The 20,947-nt window shown below is 32.5% G+C and overlaps 1 protein-coding gene across 6 annotated transcripts in view; it reads left to right on the top strand.

The window, feature by feature from the left end:
* Cdk5 (Cyclin-dependent kinase 5) overlaps positions 1-20,947 on the top strand; it is a 94,107-nt gene that overhangs the window by 39,483 nt on the left and 33,677 nt on the right. For all 6 annotated transcript variants that reach the window (XM_075381245.1, XM_075381241.1, XM_075381239.1 and 3 more), the window contains exons 6-7: positions 7,599-7,770; positions 15,991-16,160. In XM_075381245.1, the coding sequence (XP_075237360.1) occupies positions 7,599-7,770; positions 15,991-16,160 (342 nt within the window). The remainder of the gene's footprint in view (positions 1-7,598; positions 7,771-15,990; positions 16,161-20,947) is intronic.

Here is a 20,947-nt window from a genome sequence, read left to right as displayed (position 1 = left end):
AAATTAGACATTTTTTAGTTATATTATTTATTTGAGTGATTGTACTTGTGCTTGTTTGGTGCCTTATTCAAAAAGCTTTTAGGTGACCTGACACAAGATACAAATTAGTCTTAAAACTGGCATAGTCATTTCTGAGGCCAAAAGCAACTCCATGCCAGGATTACAAGGGAAAATAAGGAATAAATTAGTTTCGCATTAAGGTCTTCATGATCGCACACTGCCACGAAGCACATCATGCAAATGATCGCACTGCACGTGAAGCTCATCTAAATGCAGATGATATTAGCTTATAAGCAACACTTTCACTCTGTTCATTGCAGAGATCAGTCGTGTAATGAATATTGAACAACCTAGTTATGAATAAATAAATCTTTTATTCTAATCAGTACATAATACATCGTGTAAATTGCATCAGGAACAGGAAGATATTAGAACATGGTTTAAAAAAGGAACTGCCTGTCATATGCCTAGATGGATCGATGTAAATGTGGTAAAAACCTCGATAAGATTGACTTCACAAAATACACAATTAATTAAATAAAAAATAGATGCAATTAAAATCCATATTAATTAAAAAATTAAATGCATATTAAGATTATTGAATAATTAAGATATTAAATCTAAAAGGTAACTATAAAATAATTCACAACAGGAAGGTGGTTAATAAATTTATTTGAGCATATATTTAACATATACGAGCAGAAAATTCAGGATTTGTAGATTTTTTGTATTAATTTTTTTGAATTACTCAAAAACACTTCTGTTAATTATAAAATAATCAGTCTTATAATTATCAATCATCTATCATATTAGGAAATGATTTGAGGCTTATGAGGAATTTACACGACTCATTTTGATTAAATTGTAAGAAGGCCAGAATTCTATCTTAACAAGCGATTACAAATGATATAATGTGTATGAAGTAACTCCATTTGAATCTGGAAGTTGCTTAAAAGGTAACTTACGTTTAAAATAAACAAATAAGTTTTTTTATTTCAGTTTTTTAAGTTATGTATTAAATTGATGTTGACCATTACCCTTCTTTTTTTTTTTTACTTAATCTTCACCAGTTTAAACATTTGGCCTGTGATGACAGTAATTTAAAATTATTTTTGGTGTATAAACAACATTCATATGTTCCAGTTAGTTTATAAGATTCATTCGTTCAAACAGGATTGTTTCTTACTGGATGTTGTGCTTATTGATAATTATGCTCTTGCTGTAAATTTCAACAAATTTCTGTATTGATTTCAGTTTTGGTAGAAAATTGTAACAATGAATATCAACTGCCTGTTTTTTGTGTAGTTATATAATCTGTGCACTGAAATCTGATGGAGATGTATTACTTTACTTTTTTCCATGTGGTAGTATTAAAAAGGGTCCTAGTAAACTACATTGATATTTGTCAACAGGTGGATTATCTTTTTTCATCACCGATCTCATTTCTTTACCTTTGATCTTTCTTCCACCGGCTGTCAATCACACCTGTACTAATTTGTCTGTGTTGAGAATGCCTGTACATGAGAAGCCTCTGCGTCCTCTGTATCTAATAGGAGATTGCCTGTCGACTGACTCAAAGACCTTTGTTTACTGTTCAATGGCTGTACGACTGGCCTAATGGCTAAAGTGCCCATCAAAATCAAAGATGAACCTCCTATTTTTCCCTTTCGACAACCAGTAGATTTCTAGTAACTTACTTTTAAAACAACTATTGTATTTACAATAATTTCACTTAAAATACTCAGGATACTTATATTGATCGGATTGAATATTAAATTTAGTTTGTCAGATTGAATATTATTAAAGGGTCATTTCATGTCAAATGGTCCAGTTTTGAAAATCGTCCCCAGTTGACCATCTCCAAATATCATAAAATTTTTGAGGAGGTTTCCCACGTCTGAAATGCCATTATCAAATTGCAGCTCCTTATCTGCTATGGCTGATTTTTTGGGGCTTTTGAAAAAGGGATACTTACTAATAGTTTGTGGACACGTGCAAAAATTGATATCTTTGACTAACAATTTTGATGGCAGTAATAAAGATACAGATTTGAATTTTGATACTGTTGGTTAACTTTGCTATATGTGAATAAGTTAGTCACAAGTTTCTTTTGGAACATGGTTTTGAGTTGTAGCAGCTGAAATTCAGCCAGAAATTTGTTGCAATATTTTGGAAGTCAGAATTTGAAAAAGGGAATAATTATGTGTAGGATCCTGCAGTTTCAAGGCAGTTGGATTCTTATGTTAAGTGAAATACATCACCAAATTTGGTCAAAAATTTTTAATCATGATTTTTGGCCAATCTTCAAAGTCTTATATCTCAGGTATACTTTCTCAGAGTTTGTTAGTTTTATAATAGGTGGAAAGGGCAGCTTTCAAACAACATAATCCTTGCATTTTGTTTTTTTTTTACTCTTATATTATGGTAGGTAAGAAAGCTTTTCAAAGATCTTTTGTACGTGACAAATTTTTAATCTGTAGACATTTCTAGTTAATTAAAACAGCTGAAGGTGGAAAAACATTCGTTGCTTCAGAATATTAGTAAATTTTTTAAAGAATGTTCTAAAATTTACAGTATCTTGAAAAAAATTTGCAGCGTTCCAAAACATTTTGTATTATTGTAGAACTTTGTAGGCCAAGAGTTGGTAAGCTGCGACACACATACCACACTTGGCACACCAAGCAATTTCTAATGGCTCGCAGAAGCTCTGAGTTTTACATATCAATAATTTGGTTATGATTGACACAAAAGTCAGAACTGTAGAAGAGCTGCATCACAAGTCAGTTATCAAAATTTAAGTGTCATTTCTTTGATTCTTTCTACTTTGTATCGATCTAGTTAAGTTGATATTGTTTGGAAAATGTATTCGGATGTATGGCAACTCAAAACTGTACCCAAATCCCATAACACATATCACAATTAAAGATCGCTCATCTCTCTGTGGGTGAAAATAGGTTTATAGGTTATTCCTTTTTTATATGTGATGTTAATCGGTGAGTTCTAAAATAAATATATTTGAATTGTAAAAACAATAAGTCCTACTTAAATAATGTTTTGACAAATTTAAATTCTTTTTATTATTTCAATTCGGTTAAATTTTATATATAAAACATCGGCATTGATGTTTATTGATTTATTTATATCTTCAGAATACCGTTTATGTTAAATGTGGCAGAAAAAAAGGAAACTTGATCATTGTCCATTTCAAGAAAATTTGACAAAAGGATATGGATTTTTAGAACAAAAAGATCGTGCTGTTTGTGTTTTCTGTAGTGCAAGTGTTGTGTGTCACACAGCTAGTGTACAATGACACTTTCAAACTAAACACCGATCTAAGTTTAAAACCTCAGAAGAGAAAAGTGAAGCCATTAAAAAAGCTATTTCTGGTTTCAAAAAATTAACTGATATTTTGAGCCAAGCAGTTGGAACAAAGAATAAAGTTATTGAATGTAATTAAAAAGTAGCTCAATGTGTGGCTTTAAAAGTAAACCTTTTACAGATGGAGAATACACCAAAGAAACGTTTTTGAGCAGTGCTGAAATTTTGTTTGGACAAAGTTTTTGCACGATCAATTGAGAGGTGCATAATTGACTTGGCTGAAAATGTAACAACTAAACAAACTATTGGATTAAAAGAATCCCAAGTACTTAGCGGTGCTCTTGATGAAAACACTGATTTAAATGATTTGTCATGCCTAGCTGTAGTTGCAAGATATTATGAGAATAATCACATTTATAAGAGTATGTTGCTTATTATCCCTTCATGATACAACCAAAGCAAAAGACATTTTGATTGCATTTATTAGTTATTTTGCTAAACGTGGCATCAACTTGAACAAATTATTCTGTCTGACAACTGATGGGGCTGCTGTAGTAGTTGGCAAGAAGAAAGGACTTGTAAACTTCTTGAAAATCATATTAACCCCAAACTGATACATTTTAATTGTATTATACACCGGAAAGCTTATGTGTAAAGATCTCATCTCTGAATTTGGTCTCTGTGATGACTACTCTTGCTAAGATAGTCGACTTTTTTGTGTCTTCACTGGTTCATATGTAATTCAAGTGTCTTCTACAAGAAGTTAAATGTGAATATGGAGATCTTCTATTATACAGCAGTGTTCGATGGCGAACAAGAGAAGAAGTTAAGAGAATCTGACAACAGGAAAGTCGGTTTAGTTAAAGGCAAAGTTAAAATCCAAGTCAGCAGAGTCTCAAATGATACTTCAGTATTTGTAGCTGTTGTTTATGAAACCGATAAACCTACTCAAGGCATATCAATTTGTCAGCTTGCATGTATAACAAACGATACTTAGTGGATTGGAAATATATGTGATATATATTTTGAAGAACATGATCCACGCATTAGTTTTATGCACCCTTGTGGTGCAGCTCGTTTATATCATTGGCCCCCTTGAAAGGACACTTGCTGGATTCTACAACAGCACATTTTTACTACTCTTGAAGCATCATCAGGACGACAATATATGTAACCAGAATACATCCGGTCTATGATTGAGAAATAATTTAAGCCGAAGTGGAATTAAAAGTATTGTGCTAAAAAAATTTCTTACTGCTTTAGATATTTCTATTTTATTTTGAAGCTACTGTGTTCTATAATATTGTAATACTTTATTGCACTCTGTTGTTACTACTATGACTATATTACATTTTGTTTATGGTTTTAGTATTTTTGTGCATGTGCAATAAATAATTTTAAAAATTGTGCTTGCCATAATGTATAAAATTAGTTGAAACTGTCTCCTCTGCGCTCAGTAGGAGGCAAGATACAGCCAGTGCAGTTAACAACTTAGTATTAACAGACAGTAAAATAGATGATATTACTTATAAGAAATTACTTTCTACTGAAGAGTATTTATTTAATCCATAAACATTATGGAAAACCTGCTTCCTGTTTGAAAGATGTATTATCTTTCAATTGTTTTTTCTGCTGCTTATAAACTAGGAGTCAAAAAACAAACTGCATGGATTTTGTAGTTTAAAAGTTGCTCTTTCTAACTATTATAAAACTAACAAAATTCAAATAGGTATACCTGAGATGTAAGCTTTCCAAAGTTGGTAAAAAATCAAGCTAAAACATTTTTGAACAAACTTTATGAATATCTCCTGATGTAAGGCTTCCAGTTGCTTTGAAACTAGGATGTTACACACAATTATGCCTTTCTTCAGGTTACAAAGTCTCGTTCCAATTAAAGTTCTAGATAAGAAACTAAATAAGCTCAAACTTGACTTACAAATTGTTGCAACAACTTTTTAGCTGAATTTCAGCTGCTGTATCTCAAAACCTGGTGCTAAAAGAAACTTGTGAATAATGTATTTGAATTCAACTTAAAATTTTAATCGAAAGTATTAAAATTGAAACCTGCAGCTTTATTATTGCCTTAAAAATTATAAGTCAAAGTTAGACATTTTTGCATGTATGCTTGAACCAATAAGTACCCCATTTTCAAGAGATCACAGAAAATCAGCAATAGCAGATATAGAGCTACAATTTGGTAAAATGGCATTTAAGACCGCAGCGAATGTTCACGCAAAATTTTATAAAGTTTGGTGATGGTCGACCAGGGATTCTTGGTGTGTTTGACGTGGAATGACCCTAAATATAATAATAAAAATATTAAAAATTAGGCTTAAAACGATAGTATTGTTAAATTTCGTACGGTAAGGTATTTATTACTGATTTGGAGTTTTAAAAATTTATAGATAATAATTTTTAAGGAAAAAATTTGAAGTATTATCTATATAATGATGATTGAAATATATATATATATATATTTTTTTTTTTTTTTGTCGATTTTGTAAAATGTATTTCCTGTTTTTTTTTCCAAACAAGTCTGATTGATTAAGGTTTTTGTGAGTTGTGCTATTTGCATGGGATATATAAAGTAAAGACCGCTGGGAAATTTCTGTCCTTAAGGTTGGCAAACCTGTGTCGTTCATGGCCACGCTAGTAATGTAAACCTGCATTGTTGTCTGTAAGTTGTCGCATTGTAGTATCTTTGATTATGTGTGACTTATTACGTTATAAATTGAATAAGAAAATTGATGTTGTCGCCGACTGTGAAATACATGGAGTCGTACGTTTTTAAACCATCAAAATGTTAATCATTGAAATTCATAGGCAGTCAGTTGCTGTGTACAGTGATAATTTAATGAATGAAAAAAACGTCCGAAAATGGTGTAAAAGGTTTAGAAATAACAGGATTAATGTTTACGATGAAGAATGTTCGGGGAGGCCCTCGACAAACACCTAGGACTTGTTGAAACTTGTCGATGATGAAATCAAAAAAGATCGTCGCTCAACGATTTCCGACCTGGCCCTTCTTTCTCCTGATGTTTCAAGAGCTGTTATTGGTTGCATTGCTAATGACCATTTAGGTTTCAAAAAGGTTTGTGCACGTCGGTTGCTACACGTCTTCAGAGCATCACAAAAAAATCTCCAAGGGATTTGCTTAAAGGTGACGAGTTCCTTAATTAAATTGTTACTAGCGATGAAATATGGATTTAGTATTACACGGCGAGGAGAAAACAGCAGTCAAGTGATTAGTGTCATCCTCAGTCATCAACCAGACTGACAAAGGTCAAGCCTCAGCCATTTGGACGCAAACTGATGGCCATAGTCTTTTGAGATTGGTTTGGCGTAGTGCTGATCGATTTCATGACACATGGAATGACTATAAATGCCTACTGCGAGGTGGATAAGTGGTTAACTTTGTTAGAATCACAAAAATATTTTCCTCAAACCAAACACTTTTGTGTGATAGCCATTTATTTGGCTTGTGCTCATCGGGTATGTAAATAAAATAATATGAATAGATGTGCTAATTTGGAAAATAATTCCAAAATTATTTTTAATAAATCTGTTTATTCATATATAGTGATATTTGTGAATATATTGTTTTTATTTTTGTTTGGCCATCCGAGTTGAAGTAATTGATACCTTTAATCTTCAATTGGTAACTTTAATTGTCTTCTTTTACTCAACTCAAGAGTTGGCAGATGTAGGATGATTGTCGTCTTCCAAGGGTTGGGTTATTTTCTAACCTGGCTGTTTGATTTAATAATGTGAATGTCACTCTGTGATTCAGGAATGGTGTTTTTGATCATCCTCTTCTTACTTTTCCCTCAACTGATCGTACGAGCAGTGAGTTGTATCAGGGTGAAATGACCAATCTAATTGCATTATTGCTTTTCTGTCACTCTGTAAAAGTTCATTTTTTTCTATTCTCCTTATGTGTTTTTTAATATGCTATTTAAATAAAAAAGCTGATGATTGTTTCAGATAAATAAACTTTGATTTTATTTGTAACAGTACTACTGTATTTATTTTATATACTGACAGAGTAATGCGTACTATTTTGCAGTACTAGAGTGTTCTGTGTAAATAGAAAACGTTTCTGTTAAAAATATGTAGCTGTTGTGTTGTGTACAGATTCAGGTAAAAGTACAGAAATTTTCTCATCAAATGCATTTGTAGGTATGACTTGTATTTACTTTCTTACTTGCTATGTAATAATTTAGAATAAACTGATCATAATTTATCTAACATTTATATATATATATTTTTTTAATTTACAGAATGGGGAATTAAAATTGGCTGACTTTGGTTTAGCTAGAGCGTTTGGCATTCCAGTTAAGTGTTACTCAGCAGAAGTAGTTACATTGTGGTATAGACCACCAGATGTCTTATTCGGTGCAAAATTGTATACAACATCAATTGATATGTGGTCTGCAGGTTGTATATTTGCAGGTAATTTTTTTATTTTTAAAACAACCTATGATTTAAACTTTTAAAATGAGCTTTTAATTTATCAGATGTGTTATAGTATTCATGGATTTGTTTTAGTGTGTTAATATTTTATAAACAGTGAAGCTTATTATTTAGATGATATTAATAGATCGAGTACATTATTTCTTGTGAGTTTGTTTTTTACTATTGAAAGTATCTGGGGCTACAGTAGTAGATTGTATTACTAAATATAATAATAGTAATACTACTATATTATTAAATGGAATTTTCACGTAAATTTTTTTCATAGTTGAAGTATTTTTTATGCCCTGGTTTGGAGCTTAGATGAAACATTTTAAATGCAAAATGACAGTACCAGATATTACTTTTATATTAAAAAAAAAAAACAAATGGAAGGAGGTAACAGCATGTAATAAAATGAGATTATATGAAAGAAATATGCTATTAATAAATTATAATGTTCATAGTGGCCATAATATCTGAAATTTACTTATTAACTGTGTAACAGCATTTTTCCTTAATGAAAAATGTTCTCTACTGGTCTTCAGTGAATTTTCACTGATATAAAAACTCCCTATGAGAAACATGTTATATCCGACTGATTGTGTTTCCTTTTTGCACACTTGAGGTGGGTCCTGCCCTCACATGAATTGTTTATAACACCAACTGATTACATTATTATACAGATTCATCACACGATATATAAAAAAATCATTTTCTAAACATAATGGATAATTGATTCAAAGAGGATTGGTTTAAAAATGTTGATGTTCCATAAGCCACATCACCAGTTTTAGAGAGCCTTTCTTTACAGTGTAGGTGAATTGGTGACAGTTTTTGTTTGATTTATATCTGAAGTTTTTTTTGTCTATCTCTCAGGTAACATGAAATATTATCTCCACATGGCTGTAAAATACAAATTATTTCCATTTGGTAATCTTTATCAATACCATAGCTTATTTGTAACCATTGGTTCAAGATTTATGGTTACTCCAATATTGTAAAACAATCCAGTAAACAATATTTACTTTACTTTTTCGTGTCCAAGTGATGAGACATTAAAACCTTTGCGACCAGTATTGTGCCACTGAAACACCAGAAACATTTCCTTGCCACAGATCTTCTAGTGTGCATTTGGTTGGGCAAAGGGTGCACTTTAGGAGATGTTCAGAGTCCTGAATCTCACCGCACTCGCAGTTCAGGTCGTTGACAGTTCACTCTATTTGACACCATCTAGCACGGTTAACTCTGGTTGGTGCAACCCCAGTTCGAAGCCGGTTTAAAGTCGCCCAAGTTTGCCAGTCCAGGTCATGTCATGTCCTGGAGATGTTGGGGCCCTTTTTGGGAACCATGGAGGGGCTCAATAGATGTAGAGTTTAAAAATTCCTTTCTCGATTTCAGTCTCGGAGGGGGTGGTGGGAGTAAACAATAAATATTCAGTATCACTGTGTATGATATTGTCACTTGCTCATGGTTTGACAAGGATATAGAGAGATAGCTCACATAAAAATTTCTTACGTATGTACTTCCATAACCGTATGTAATCTATAAGATTCAAAAATAGTATTTCAAATTAAATACAAAAATTAATTAAATAACAATTAAATTAAGTACCACAATGCAATTATATTTACTATACATTTTAATGTTGAGTACTGTTTGTCCTTCTTAGCTTCATTCTTTTATTATATGTTTATGCATTTCAGAATAACTCCATTGTCACATCTTATTGTACTAGTACTTTTAAATTTCTGTTAGTCTTTATATAGCATTTAGTCAATGCCCATCCTTTATTAGACGTCATGCCTTATCTGGTTTTCTTTTTGTTTATTTGTTAATAATGGTTATAATTATTTTATTTATTTGTTTTCTGTCTTCAGTAAATTCAGGTTCTTGAAAAGGACATCCGCTTGATTGTTGATCTGTTCATTTCTGATCATTTTATTGTTACTTTTTAGTTTCAAGATTTCTAAATTTTCTAAAAGTCCATTCTTCTAACTTATACAATTGTGAATTAATTTCAATGATTCTTCCATTTTCATTAGGTTAGTTATTGGGATAGTTATTGTATTTTCATACAATAAACATCTCCCTCTATGAATCATGAGATGTTGCCAATGATGAGGGGGCTTGAGTGCTCAGTGATACAGAGTAACTGGACTGAAGGCGCAGCCATATTGGAGCGGTATCTGTTGAAAGCCAGACTTAGGAATGATTTCTGAAAAAGGCAGCAGCTCTTTCAGTAGTTGTTAAGGGCATAGGTCAGGACGACAAACAGCCATATCAACATTACTCAGTCTTCTGAGTACTGCGCAGCTGAAAGCAATGGAAAAGTACAGCTGCTTTTTTTCCAAGAAAATGTAGGTCTCTGCATTTTCATATAACAAAGATGAAGGCGCCTTCCTTGGTAAAATATTCCGGAGGTAAACTAGTCCCCTATTTGGATCTCTGGGTGGGGATTACTAAGAAAGGGATCACAAGAAAATTAAAAAATAACATTGTACGAGTCGGAGCGTGGAATATTAGAAGGCTAAAAAAGGTTGGTAGGTTAGAAAATTTAAAGAGGGAAATGGCTAAGATAAATGTAGGTGTAGAAGGAATTAGCGAGGTTCAGTGGAAAGAGAAAAACAACTTTTGGTCGAGTAATTTTAGAATAATTAACTTGGCTTCAAATAATGGGCAGGCAAGATAGAGAAGAGAGTATTTCAAAATGTATAGCAATAGAATCATTGTAATAAGGATAAAAACAAAACGTAAACCGACAACGATTATTAATGTCTGCGTGCCTACAAGTGCTTATGATGACGATGAGGTAGAGCGTGTATTCAAAGAAATTGATGAAGCAATTAAACACATAAAAGAGAATGAAAATTTAATAATAGTTGGAGATTGGAATGCAAGCATAGGAGAAAAGGCAACGAAGAAAATATAGAGGGTGAATACGGGCTGGGCAAAAAGAATGAAAGAGGGGACCGACTTGACTTGAGTTTTGCACAAAGTATAATTTAGCAATTGCCAACACCCAGTTTAAAAATCAAAATAGAAGAATATACACATGGAGAAAGCCAGGTGATACTGCAAGATACTGCAATTATATCATGAGATTTAGAAATCAGCTCATCGACTGCAAAGCTTATCCTGGAGCAGACATTGATAGCGACCATAACTTATAATGATATATGATATATAATGATAATGAAGTCTAGATTGGGGTTCAAAATCCTGAAGAAAAGGTGTCAGATGAATCGGTTGAATTTAGAGAAGCTTGATGAAGAGGAGGTGGTAAAGAAGATTTTTGAGGAGGACATCGCAAGAGGTCTGAGTAAAAAAGATAAGGTAGAAAATGTAAAAGAAAATGGGAGAATGTTAAAAAGGAAATTCTTAAATCAGCAGAAGTGAACTTAGGTGGATCAGAGAGAACTGGTGGAAAACCTTGGATTTCAGAGGATATATTGCAGCTGATGGATGAACTTAGAAAATATAAGAATGTTAGTGATGAAGAAAGTAAAAGGAACTATCGACAATTAAGAAATATTATAAACAGGAAGTGCAAACTAGCGAAAGAAGAGTGGATTAAAGAAAAGTGTTCAGAAGTGTAAAGAGGAATCAACATTGGTAAAATAGACGTAGCATACAGGAAAGTTAAAGGAAAATTTTGGCGTACATAAATTAAACTCTAATAATGTGTTAAACAAAGAGGGTACACCGATTTATAGTACAAAAGCAAAAGTCAATAGGTGGGTAGAATATATTGAAGAGTTATATGGAAGAAATGAATTAGAAAATGTTGTTATAGAGGAAGTTGAAGAGGTTGAAAGGGGAGAAAAATTTTAAGATCTGAATTTAAGAGTGCATTAAAATATTTGAATGGCAGAAAGGCTGCCATTATATTATTATTAGCCTTAATAATTGAAGAATATAAGAAAGATGCCGTAATAAAAAAGGTAGTCCGACAAGAATCTTCCCTATCCCCATTATTTTTTAATCTTTACATAGAACTAGCAGTTAATGATGTTGAAGAACAATTTAGAACCAGAGTAACAGTGCAAGGTGAAAAGATAAAGATACTACGTTTTGCTAATGATTTAGTAATTCTAGCCAAGAGTTAGAAAGATTTAGAAGAAACAGTGAAGTCCTACGCAAGAACTACTGTGTGAAAATAAACAAGAACAAAACAAAAGTAATGAAATGTAGTAGAAATAATGTAGATGAACCACTGAATATAAAAGTAGGAAGAGAAAAGACTATGGAGGTAGAAGAATTCTGTTATTTGGGAAGTAGAATTACTAAAGATGACGAAGCAGAAGCATATAAAATGCCAAATAGCACAGGTGAAATGAGCCTTCAGTCAGAAATATAATTTTTTACATTAAAAATTAATTTAAATACCAGGAAATAATTTTTGAAAGTATATATTTGCAGCATAGCTTTTTATGGAAGTGAAAATTGGATGATCGGAGTACCTGAGAAGAAAAGATTAGAAGCTTTTGAAATGCGGTGCTACAGGAGAATCTTAAAAATCAGATGGGTGGATAAAGTGACAAATGAAGAGGTATTGCGAAAAATTGATGAAGAAAGAAGCATTTGGAAAAATATAGTTAAAAGACGAGTCAGACTTGCGGCCACATATTAAGGTATCTTGGAATAGTCGTTTTAATATTGGAGGGACAGGTAGAAGGAAAAAATTTGCAGACAGATAACGTTTGTAATATGTAAAACAGATTGTTAAAGATGTAGGATGTAGGGTGTGTACTGATATGAAACAACTAGCACTAGACAGGGAATCTTGGAGAGTTGCATCAAACCAGTCAAGTGACTGAAGACAGCAAAAAAACAATAAATTTGTATTTTCTATACAAAAATTCCGGTTTCATATTTAAACACCTGGTATAAGGGAATTTATTGTACTCAAAATTAAAATTTAAAAGAAGATTCCTAATCTTTCTAATTGGAAATGATTTTCTCTCATCTAAAACTGCTTGGAGGTATATTATCCATGCATATTTGCATGAATTTATAAATACAATTTTGTAAAAGAGGAATACAAAAAAATTATCTGGCATTTTTCATTTTAACTCATATTTTTTATTAAAACTTTTTTATTTAACTTTTATTAAAACTTTGCAAAAGATACCTACATACGTGGTATGAATCTTTTAGTATAAATTTGTACCAATCTTACACATTTTAAGAGAAAGTAGCAAAGTTTTATGAATATTATTACATTTTATTTAATACAGTAAGAAGTATTAGGTGTTGTATTATTCTGGCCAGTAAAACATGCTTTTAAAAAAATATCTATATATATAAGAAGTAAACAAACTTCTTAAAATTATACCTGACCAATTGGATTGGATGAAAGTGATTAGCCACCATCAATTTTTGAAAGCAGTATGGATGAGCACTGTCATTTGTAACTTTGAAGGTTATACACATTTTTTGGATGCAGACGTATAAAAAGATTAAATGAATAATAAAGAATATAAAATATTATATTTACAAGCTGTCTCTGAAGTACGTGGAAAACTTTGACAATGAATTCTTGAAAAAGGGGAAAAATGTCTAAATGTAAGTCTAAATTACTTTCCATCTGTCATTTACTGTCTTTTTTTGTGTACAAGTTTGTTTGTGAAGAACTAATTTAGATATATTAATAAAATTTGGGATACATTTTTAAATCGGTGATCGATGTTTTTTCTGTAAAATAAAATAAAAGTTCTATTTCAATAACATCATCTTACCTTACTTTTTTTTCACTGTCATAACAGTAAATGTGTTTTTCATAGGATTTTAGAACAACTCATTTATCCATCCCCAGGCAATTTGTTTTTTTTTTTTTTGTGTGTGTATGTGTGCGCGCGTGCACATAGTATATAACATATATTCTTTACTAACTTTGTGTAAAATGACAGAAAGCATTGAAAATTACCATATGAAATTTTGCCAAAAGCTTGGTGATGTCTAAAGTGGAACAGTTCATAAAATTCAGGTTCAGCAGCTGCAGTTCAGGGTTTAAAAAATAAAAGAATTATAAAATGGTTTAAAAAGAAGCCAAATTTCACTTAACAGTAACTAATATTATCTGTCATCTTGCTGAAATTCAGATATCATTAATTAAGCCTTCAGTTAAAACCGGGAAGGCAACTGCTAAAATTGTTAACAAACACTATTATTAAATTGTAATTGTAATTACTTTTGCATCAAACTGCATTTGATGCAAAAGTTTAGACATACGGGAGTCATCCAGTCAGTAGTTCTATCATGACACACTCCCTCTCATCCTTTGCATCTGATTCAGGATGTTTTGGCCCCCCAGTCTTGGTGTATGAAGTAACAGAGGACTACTTTTTTAAAATTGGAAACCAACTAGTAAGTTTTTTTTTTAATTGGGGTATGGCCAGATACTATTTGAACTGTTCTTTTATATGGAAATCTTTGTTTTTGGATTTCAAAATATATGTTATCACTCTTTTAATTTTGAAACAATGTTCATTGTACTTTTGTTTTTTTTAACATTATTCAAGAATAAAATATTATTTCAAATAACAGGTATATTTAAATTATCAGAACGGGTAAACTTCGAAAGGTCAAACAGAAAAATTCAGTCCAAAAAATAATACTCAACTGATTTTCATTTTCCTAATTAAGTTAAAAACATTAGCTTTTACTTTCCCAACTATAGCAGTACATGCTATGTCTATTACAGGAAAGTATATAAATCAGTAAAAATAACTGGTCTTTTTTCAGCAGTAATTGAACTGCTGTGTGGTTTTATTTTTACTTTATCTTATTTTATCTGTATCTACTCTTTTATAAATACTTATTTGGGATTTTAAAATAAGTAAAGAGTATAATAATAGTAGAATTATTTGAATCGATTATAGCCAGAAGACATGATTTATATATATATATATATATATATATATATATATATATATATATATATTAAAGATTAAACAAGCTTTAATGATTTGAAATTAAGGAAGAAACCCCAAATTGTAGATGTTGAATATCATTTTCCTCATTGGTTCTGGTCCAGGCCCAGCTGATAAAATGGGCAGAATGCCCTTGCAAATTGTCACTGCAATTTGTAACTGCAAATATCACAAATCATTTGGGATATAGTTGTATTTTTTTCTTGTCTACTTTAAATTAATTAACTCTTACCTGCTTTTTGCTATAAATTTTACCTTTGGTCAATCATCAAAAAGAAGTTTATTGAGGGGGGTCAACGTTACTTCTTTGTTAATCTGAACCATGTACTAAGTTAGTAATTTTCATCAAGAAGAGTGCACAATATGACAGATTCCTGCAGCGATTTCAGATTAATTCCATCAGTTACACCATTGTTAAAACTCCCTGGTAAATTAATAGCTGTTCTTCTGTGACACTTACATTCATAGATGCCAAGTAGCTACAATTGTTTTTAGCAGTTGAACCATTTAATTTCAGCCAGACCTCAGTCTTATTCAGTTGCTTCAGTCTTATTTGAAAACGCTTTCTCCTATATCAAGCTTGCTTTAATGTAAATCACAAAACTTCATTCTGTGGTTGACGTTATTTTTATGACAGCATGGGTTAATGTTGCAATTTAACATTTTCAATAATGTTCAGTTTCCTGTCACATGAGCTGATTCCCAAATTTCCTTGGAAGTAAGTTATTGTATCCTTTATTTTCTAAAGTTTGTTGATATTTGGGGTTATCCAGAAGGTTACTTGTGGATGTCTTGAATACTTCTATCTGTTTCAATCTACTAAAAGTAATGGTGAGGCCTATAGGTGGGTCTGTCTGAAACTTCCTTTGTGACTCAGGTACTTCTCAAACTTACAAAACACTAGGAGAAATCTGTTTTATCTGAAAAAGAATGAAAAATTTAAACACTTGTAGATTGTAAAAGTATGTATATATTTTTTGGAGACATCCTAGTAGAGTAAAGTTAACAGTGTAATTTAGAAGTAGCATGATTCATCCTGGAATTGTTTTCTATAAACAACCACCAATTCAAAAAACCTCTGTTACACTATTTCTCCAGCTCTCAAGAGTACTAACTTTATAACTGATTTAGGAACTCTTGAAACTGAGGATCCTACTGTAAGTTGAATTTTTTTTACTAACTTTTTAATTTATTTTCTTTACTTATTTTATTTTGATTCAGTTACTTTTCTCTAAATTATAATCATTGTGTATGATCATTTATTTTTGGGTTCATGTTAATATAGAGCTTGCAAATGCTGGACGTCCACTGTTTCCTGGTTCTGATGTGGATGATCAGCTGAAGAGGATATTTAAATTACTCGGCACACCGACTGAAGAGACATGGCCTAGTATATCCCAGTTACCTGATTACAAGCCGTTTCCTATATATCATCCGAGTATGACTTTTATTCAGGTATGTTAAGAAGTAAAATCGTTGTAATAAAACGAATTTAATAAAGTCCAAGAGGGCTATAAAGGGCCCCGTCTCGGATAATGGGGAATCTAAAAAATTAACAAAAAACTAAACCTAGGTTAAAAACTAAAATATTAAAAAGCTAAAACTTATAACAAATAACACTAAAAAAAATTAAATATAACTACTATCACAGATAAAAAACTGTAAAATAAATAAAAACAACTATACATATGAGGTGTGTTCAAAAAGTAACAAGAATTTTGTTTTTTGGAAAAAATTTTATTTATTTGTCTACATTTATTTATCCCCTTCAAAATAGTCCCCATTAGATATTATACACTTATGCCAGTGCTTTTTCCAATCCCCGAAACACTTCTGAAACTCGATCTTTTGAATAGTGTTTAGCTATTTCGGTGATTTGCTTTTAATCTCATCTATGCTTGTAAAACGACGGCCCTTTAAGGTTCTCTTTATTTTTGGGAATAGAAAAAAGTCACATGGGGCCATGTCTGGCAAATATGGTGGCTGGAGTATCATTACAGTGTTGTTTTTGGCCAAAAATTGACGAACTAGCTGTTTTGTTTTTGTTTGAAATTTAACAATTTTGGAACAAATTTTGCTGTTACACATTTCATACCCAAAACATTCAAAAAAATTTCATGGTATGAGCCAATTGATATCCCAACATCATTAGCAACTTCTCTGATTGGGATTCGGCAATCATTCATAATCATTTCTTTCACTTTTTCCACGTTTTCATCAGTTGTTGACATGCTGGGGAGTCCAGGGTGCACGTCATCTTCAATGACTTCATGATCTTCTTGGAAACGCTTATACCATTCATAAATCCTTGCTTTATTCATAGCAAACTCGCCAAAAGCAATATTTAGCATTTTTTAAACATTATTACACTTTATTCCATTCTAATAGCAAAATTTAATATAGATTCTGTGATCCATTATTTATGCAAATAAAACATCACTGATTGTACCAAAATACATGTTATCCTTTTGACAGCTGACAACAGACTAAACATCCAATATGGCTAAAAATATACAGATACTTTTCAGACATGTTTACCAGTACAACAACAAAAAGATCTGAAGAATCAGACTAATACAACCCATGAAATTTCAAAATTCTCGTTACTTTTTGAACACACCTATAATAAATTTAATGAAGTTCGAGAGGAGTGTAAAAGGCTCCTTCTGGGATAACAGAAGAAAATAAAAATTTAAACTGAAACACATAACAGTAAAAAATTTATCATTTCTCAGGATTTGACAAATGTTCCTGAGCAATTTAAATATACAACATGACAAATGCAATCCACAAGGATGTTGCACACAGTCAAATGGCACTTGCATCATACCCATAATATATATGGGTGCATTTATTTTTGACATTAGATATCCGTGTGTGACTCTGGTATGGCCTGACCACAATCGACAAAGGACGATTGTCCTTTGTCGTCAAACTCCTCTTGACGGAGTTTTCTGAAAGACCGTCCCATGGCAACATAGTAATCTTAATGTGTCAGAGTTTATTACCCAGTGTAGCAGTCCAGTCACCTTGCCACTTTGCTAAAAGAGCGTGTTTTACACAGTTGATAAAATCGCATATAGTAACACGATTGGTTAAAGAAGGTTGACTACACGCATTTTTAGCAGCGGAATCTGTGAGTTCATTGCTTACAATTCCTACATGGCTACAGATCCAGCAGAAGCTCACTTGGGTGTTATGATGGTTCACTGCAGTGACTGCGTTATAGATTTCGGTGACCAAAGGATGTCTGAAGTAAAAATCTTGTAAAGCTTGGAGTGCGGAACACAAGTCGCTACAAATAAAGATATGTCAATATTTTGGGTTAACGATATTCAAAGCCTTATTGATAGCGTACAGTTCTGCAGTAAATACAGTTGTAATATTAGGTAGACGAAACATATAGATTCTGCTATTAAGAATAAATATGCATCCAATGGTATCATTTTTTTTCAATCCATCTGTTTGTATATCTGGTTTTATTTTGGAGAGATTATGGTGAAAACTTTGCAGAAAGATGATATTTTCTTGTATATGGTTTTTTTTTGTCTTCAGTCATTTGACCAGTTTGTTGCAGCTCTCCAAGATTCCCTATCTAGTGCTAGTCGTTTCATTTCAGTATACCCTCTACATCCTACATCCCTAACAATTTGTTTTACATATTCCAAACGTGGCCTGCCTACACCTAATTTTTTCCTTCTACCTGTCCTTCCAATATTAAAGTGACTATTCCAGGATGCCTTAGTATGTGGCCTATAAGTCTGTCTCTTCTTTTAACTATATTTTTCCAAATGCTTCTTTCTTCATCTATTTGCTGCAATACCTTGAAGATTTGTCACTTTATCCACCCATCTGATTTTTAACATTCTCCTATAGCACCACATTTCAAAAGCTTCTAATCTTTTCTTCTCAGATACTCCGATTGTCCAAGTTTCACTTCTTTATAAAGCGACACTCCAGACATATACTTTCAAAAATCTTTTCCTGACATTTAAATTAATTTTTGATGTAAACAAATTATATTTCTTATTGAAGGCTTGTTTCGCTTGTGCTATTTGGCATTTTATATCGCTCCTGCTTCATCCATCTTTAGTAATTCTACTTCCCAAATAACAAAATTCTTCTACCTCCATAATCTTTTCTCCTCCTATTTTCACATTCAGTGGTCCATCTTTGTTATTTCTACTACATTTCATTACTTTTGTTTTGTTCTTGTTTATTTTCATGCGATAGTTCTTGCGTAGGACTTCATCTATGCCGTTCATTGTTTCTTCTAAATCCTTTTTACTCTCGGCTAGAATTACTATATCATCAGCAAATCGTAGCATCTTTATCTTTTCACCTTATACTGTTACTCCGAATCTAAATTGTTCTTTAACATCATTAACTGCTAGTTCCATGTAAAGATTAAAAAGTAACGGAGATAGGGAACATCCTTTTCGGACTCCCTTTCTTATTACGGCTTCTTTCTTATGTTCTTCAATTATTACTGTTGCTGTTTGGTTCCTGTACATGTTAGCAATTGTTCTTCTATCTCTGCATTTGAACCCTAATTTTTTTAAAATGCTGAACATTTTATTCCGGTCTACGTTATCGAATGCCTTTTCTAGGTCTATAAACGCCAAGTATGTTCGTTTGTTTTTCTTTAATCTTCCTTCTACTATTAATCTGAGGCCTAAAATTGCTTCCCTTGTTCCTATACTTTTCCTGAAACCAAATTGGTCTTCTCCTAGCACTTCTTCCACTCTCCTCTTAATTCTTCTGTATAGAAGTATATGGTAAGATGAAAATAACATTTATAAGGTTGATTCTCCACAGAGGATATGAACAGGGATACATTGGAAAAGTAGGAGATATGTTTACATTTAAAAGCTGTAGTACCCACCCAATACAAAGCTGTATCTACACCCAATAGGTGCAGGTAAAACGTGGATGGTCTTCATATCTTTGTAAATTAGGATTCACAAGAACTACGGTCAAAGCCAAGTGATTTGGTTGCCCTGTAAGATGGACAAAGATGCTGAAAGTTGGTCATGTCTATCCCAAAGTGATGGTTTGCCGCACTCAACAAGTATGCTAGTGACAGGACTAGATCTAAAGCCAGCCTTCATGGCGCAAGTGGTAGCATCTTGGCCTTTCATCCAGAGGTCCGAATCCCGGTCAGGCATGACATTTTCACACATGCTACAAATCATTCTTCTCGTCTGAAGCAATACCTAATGGTGGTCCCAGAGATAAAAAATAGAGGCTTGATTTAAAAGCCCCTGTAGCAAGATTGAGAAAAGCATGATGTTCAGCATCTAACATCTTCAGCGCGGTATTATGCTCTAAAGAGTAGGCGATACAACCATAATCTAAATGGGAATGAACTAAGTAATAATAAAATTGCAAATTACATGATCTATTGGCTCCCCAATTATTGTTGCTAAGAACGCGTAGCAGATCTAGCAGTTTGGAACATTTTGTTTTTAATTGTTTGATGTGTTTCACCCAAGTAAGGCGGCTATAAAAAAAATAAACCTAAAAACCTGATGTTGGGAGAGATAGTAATTAACTTCATTGAGAAAAACTTGTAGAATGGAAGGGTCCCACAGCCTAGAAAAGAGTACACATTTTGTTTTCTCAGGTGAAAGGTGAAGCCAAGTTACCCTGGACCAAGTTTCAAGGCAAAATATAATGTTCTGAAGTCGTGTCTCTGCTGTGGCTGTTGAATGGGATGTAATATATATAGCAAAGTCGTCAACAAATAATGAGCATGAAACAGGGGGCTGCACACATTAAGTAATATTGTTAATGGCTATAGAAAATAAGGTGGTACTTTTAAAAAACACTTCCTTGAGGCACTGCATTCTCTAAGGTGATGCTACCAGGTAAGGAATCTCCAACACGAACACAGAAATTTCGGTTATTTAAGAAACCCCTGATAAATCCAGATATACAGCTCTGGATTCCCCATTCTTTAAGGGTGTTAAGAATACTACTTTGCTAGGCCTTGTCGTACGCCTTTTTGATATCAAAGAAGATAACTACGAGGTGCTGGTGGAGTATGAAAACATTTTGAATAGCTGCTTCCAGTGTCACTAAATGGTCAGTGGAAGAATGTCCTTGTCGGAAATCGCATTATTCTAGGCATAGAAAGCCATGTCTCTCTAAGTACCATGTAAGCCTGCGGTTTACCATTCACTTCATCACTGTGCATAAAACGCTTATCAGAGAGATAGGGCAGTAGCTTGAGAGGCTTA

Source organism: Lycorma delicatula, chromosome 13 (assembly GCF_047948215.1).
Source record: "Lycorma delicatula isolate Av1 chromosome 13, ASM4794821v1, whole genome shotgun sequence".
Lineage (NCBI taxonomy): Eukaryota > Metazoa > Arthropoda > Insecta > Hemiptera > Fulgoridae > Lycorma > Lycorma delicatula.
The sequence above is the reverse complement of the archived record's forward strand: the minus strand, read 5'-3'. Positions and strand labels throughout refer to the sequence as shown.